The sequence below is a fragment of the Austrofundulus limnaeus genome, unplaced genomic scaffold, assembly GCF_001266775.1.
Source record: "Austrofundulus limnaeus strain Quisiro unplaced genomic scaffold, Austrofundulus_limnaeus-1.0 Scaffold482, whole genome shotgun sequence".
Classification (NCBI taxonomy): Eukaryota; Metazoa; Chordata; class Actinopteri; order Cyprinodontiformes; family Rivulidae; genus Austrofundulus; species Austrofundulus limnaeus.
Window position 1 is genome coordinate 303297 of NW_013952884.1, and position 4287 is coordinate 307583.

The 4287-nt window shown below is 37.6% G+C and overlaps 1 protein-coding gene across 3 annotated transcripts in view; it reads right to left on the reverse strand.

The window, feature by feature from the left end:
- gba2 (glucosidase, beta (bile acid) 2) overlaps positions 1 to 4287 on the reverse strand; it is a 32384-nt gene that overhangs the window by 8179 nt on the left and 19918 nt on the right. For all 3 annotated transcript variants that reach the window (XM_014025520.1, XM_014025522.1, XM_014025521.1), the window contains 5 exons: positions 2082 to 2207; positions 1830 to 2014; positions 1652 to 1756; positions 1454 to 1561; positions 171 to 322 (listed from right to left, as the gene is read on the reverse strand). In XM_014025520.1, coding sequence (XP_013880974.1) covers positions 171 to 322; positions 1454 to 1561; positions 1652 to 1756; positions 1830 to 2014; positions 2082 to 2207 — 676 coding nt within the window. The remainder of the gene's footprint in view (positions 1 to 170; positions 323 to 1453; positions 1562 to 1651; positions 1757 to 1829; positions 2015 to 2081; positions 2208 to 4287) is intronic.

Sequence of the window (4287 nt, forward strand, 5' to 3'; positions counted from 1 at the left end):
GTTCATTACAACTGGCCCTTCGAGGGCCACCATAACGCTCATGTGGCCCTCAGTGAAAATGAGTTTGACACCCATGACCTCCAGCATTTCAAAATAATAATAAAAAAGAAGCTTCTGGAGATGTTATTCTAGACTGTTCTGTCCAAAGAGGTAGAGTAAATCTGTCCTACCTGACAGATGGGCCACATGTCCTGCAGGTACTGTCTGTCCAGAGTCAGATGGAAGTCCCTGTAGACCTGCAGGACAAACTTCAGGTTCAGGTCCTTCCAGTCTGCAGTGTCGTGGATGAGGTAGGCATTCACTCTCTGCCAGGGCTCGTCGTCTACAAACACACGATCAGCAATGATCAAAAATGTTCAAACGCCAACCAGACAATAATCTAAAGGTCAGATAATGTGGAACAATCCGGCAGTCATCCTGGTGAGATATGATGTAAACCTCACATAAATCTGCAAACGGGCTTAAATTTACATCCAAACTCCTTCACAATCCTGTCCTCAATCGTAAAGGACAGTCAACAAAATCTCTACTTCTAATCTCAGACCAGATCCAGTTGTTTGCTCTTCTCCTCTATATGTTGTTTACATTATAAAGYGTACGGTGCCCCGGGAGGCTAGCTTACATGGTGCCTATAGTGAACTGCTGAAAGGGGCACACCTGGGACATCTGGTGTAGCTGATGATCCCTCTGGAGYTGTGTTGTGGCAAACAGCTGTGAACTCACTGGTAACCCTGATTAAACTTTCCACAACATTTACAAATCACCACACTTCACACATTGTGACTATTGGTTTTATGAAGGGATTGTTAAAGCTAGTTTAAGTTATTTTTGGCTTCACTCAGAACTGTTTCTCTAAATGAAGGTGAATAAAATGGTAAAATAATGATTGTTCATAATAGTTGTTTCCCGATACCAGCAGTTTTACAAGTACTCCTACAAAATGACCCGATACTCAGGACTGATACCAATACCTGTATTGATACTTGTACCGATACTCCATTGAATGTGTTACAGTTTGCATGTCAAGCTCAAAGGTTGTCAGTTCCATGTTTGAGAAATGTATACAAGTTGTTCTAAATAAACTAAATGTGTTTGTAAAGTCATTACGTATTGTTTAAATTCKAACTCTGTAAACACACGGCACTGGTACTCGTGTACTCGTACTCTGTTTGAGCGCTAGTTCATAAACTTTTCATTCAACACCGCCTAAAAAAATCTACACTCTGCCCTTAAACATCTGTCCAGTACTAAATAATTTAGTTACTGAGAGAAAATGGTGAATAATTTWAAAAAAAAGCTTCAATGTTGACATTATCGCCACCTACTGGCACAACATGGGTATTTTTACATTTTTGAAGGCATTTCCATTTCCAGATGGAGATTATTTCTTTCAAATGGATGAAATATTAACTTTTAAAAGTTCCACTGGCCTCAGAGATCACCCTTCTCTTACCTGGGTCTCCTACGTCATGAGGCACCACATTTTTGGTTTTAACAGGAGAGCGCAGCCCGCTCATCAGATGKAGCCTCTCTGTCAGGTCTTGCTGAACCACACTGCCAGCTGAGAAGAGATGAAAGATGTGAAACCTGCTTTTCTGGTACGACTCTTTGTTAACGTGACAAACAAAAAAAGACGCTAAGATTTACTCACCAATGTCATATTGCACACTCAGGGCTAGTTTGGGCCACAGCATGATAAGAGCAAARGAGGCGTAGAAGTGCACATCGTATGTGTTGTACATTCTGTACTCTTGACCTGGAAAGAAAATAAACAAAAATTTATTTTGAATAGTTTCTTGAGATTGAACTACCACCTTTTTTTTTCATACCTTCTAGGTAAGCGAAACGTCCGTACTCCTTGACGACAGCAGGCTGAGCGGGCAGACCCCCGTCCTCGCTGCGCACGCCGCCGCTGACGTCATCGTCCTTTGACAGGTCCACCCACACGGTTCCTCCGTCCGCCACAAAGTACAGCTCGTTGAACAGAGCCGACTTGTACCAGGATGGGAGAGAGCTGCGAGGGAAGAACGGGTTGAGCGAAGTCGAAACGGAGCTTTACTYGGAGCTGCGAACGACTGTACCTGTCCTGTAATATGGGTTTCTGCCACTCCTCGATGCTGCTCTCCCACTGTTTGTAGTGTGTTAGTGCATAATGACTCAGTGAAGGAGAAGCATCCCCTTTGATCCCAAAGTAACGAGTATATCTYCTGCAAAAAGTAAAAGAAAAGACATAAATCTATCTAAATTCTGAGGTTAAACAAAAATATATATTTTTATCTAGGGCTGCTTTGACTGCCATTTTCTGGCCGATCACTGATCACTGATACTGAAAAAATCTGACCTGCCGATTCCGATTTTGGCTGATACAGATATTTTAAATACCTGACACTGTCAGGTGTTATAAGATCACAACACACTTTCAGAGACACAACTTTATTTTATTGAAAAACATTGAATAATACCCTAAAATGCCGATCTCCAATCTCCTAAAATTAAGGAAAATGCACTGCTACTTTTTTCAGGTCCTAAACTTTGCCAATAAAAAAACACAACTGAACATCAAATGACTTCCTATATTATAACATTATGTAGTCAACAAATCCATCAAATATATTACTTTTTCCATTGAAATTATTGAAATTTTATGAGTTGGTTGATCATAATATTTTGCAGRTTATRTATAAAGCTCATAAAAATTTATYACCTCTAAATATTCAATTWAATTTTGTTAAGAGAGTAAGTAATTACAACCTTAAGGGTATAGAGATGTTTGTAAAGCCCAAAATTCGAACAAATTTGAAGGACCGATGTACTTCGGTCCAAGGAATAAGATTGTKGAACAATCTGGAAAGTGATTATAAAAATGCTGACTCAATAACTTTGTTTAGGAGAATGATGAAAGTTAGATTGTTGAGGAGATATGAATTTGTATAATGTGCATTCATAAGAACTGTTGTTCGAGAAGGAGTTAAAATTTTTGTTATGTTTTGTTATTTGAAGACTATTATTGTTTCAATTTATTTGTTTTTGAAAAAGGGGCCAATATCAATAAGAATTTTTTCTTCTTTCTGCTAACTTTCATTTTATTTGTGTTGTATTAGTATTTGTTGTATGTATAGCATTTGTTTTGTTTTTAAGTGAAATGAACAAATGAAAAAAAACTAAACTAAAATACGGAAACAGCCATATAAAATAGGAGGACAGGTATGAGCAAAACTGTTAACACAACACCAAGACAAAAAGACATCAGCAATAATCTGGGTAGGGTTTTTCCAAAACACTATGTCCATCCTGCTACAGTGAGAAAGATTATTCAAAGGTTACAGCTTAATGCAAGTTAAACTTAAGATCTTTTAAGACTTTTTTGATGCCGCTTGAAATAAAAAATAAGAACAAATTTGCTATACAAAAACAAAAATGGGGGAAAAAAACAGTTGGCGATAATTTTACCCAAATGTTTAAAAGAACAAAAAAACTGCGAGAAGATTTCGGTAAATTATTTAAAACGAAAAAAGAAGTGTCACTAATTATTTTAATATCTTAGACAAATTACAATGATCCTACAATGTGTTAACATTTTAAAGACCTCAGAAAGATTGGTTTAAGACATTTTAAGACTAATTAAGGTCTTGTTTTTGGTTTGGTGAATTCAATGGTTTTTAAGACTTTTTAAGGATCCGTGGGAACCATGATTCACCAACCAAACCCTTAGAGAAAAAAGGGTGGATCCACATTTTATCTCAACAACAGTTTACAGGACAATTTTACTTTTATTTTGAACTGTAAGTAAGACAACTTGAGGCATAAGCAGTGCTGAGCATAGATTAAAGACTTTTAATCGCTATTAATCTCAAGATATTTTTGAGATGATGAATATTTGAGATTAATCACGATTAATCACATTATTATACACAAAATAAAATCATGACTCAAAGATGTTTGAAGCATTTTCAAGTTACTGTTTTGTATAAATAAAACCCTGTCCTGCGTTTGTCTATTTTTCTCTCACGTCTTGATTAGCCTCATGGGCAAGACCCTCCTCTGTTTGTTACGGTGYGTTTTGAATTCAAGTCATATTTCAGGCAGGAACTACTTCGGTGGTCAGACATATTAGCGTTGCAGCGCTTACAGACAACTTTACTTCTTTCCAGCGTGCCGTCGGGAAGGATTTTAAAAAGAAAATGGAAAACTATGGTGACTTCCTTCATGTTTCTGGGTTCAGACGCACGATACTGGCCATCTAGAGCCAATAGTGACGAAGATCACTATTGTGACGATGGGTGGGTG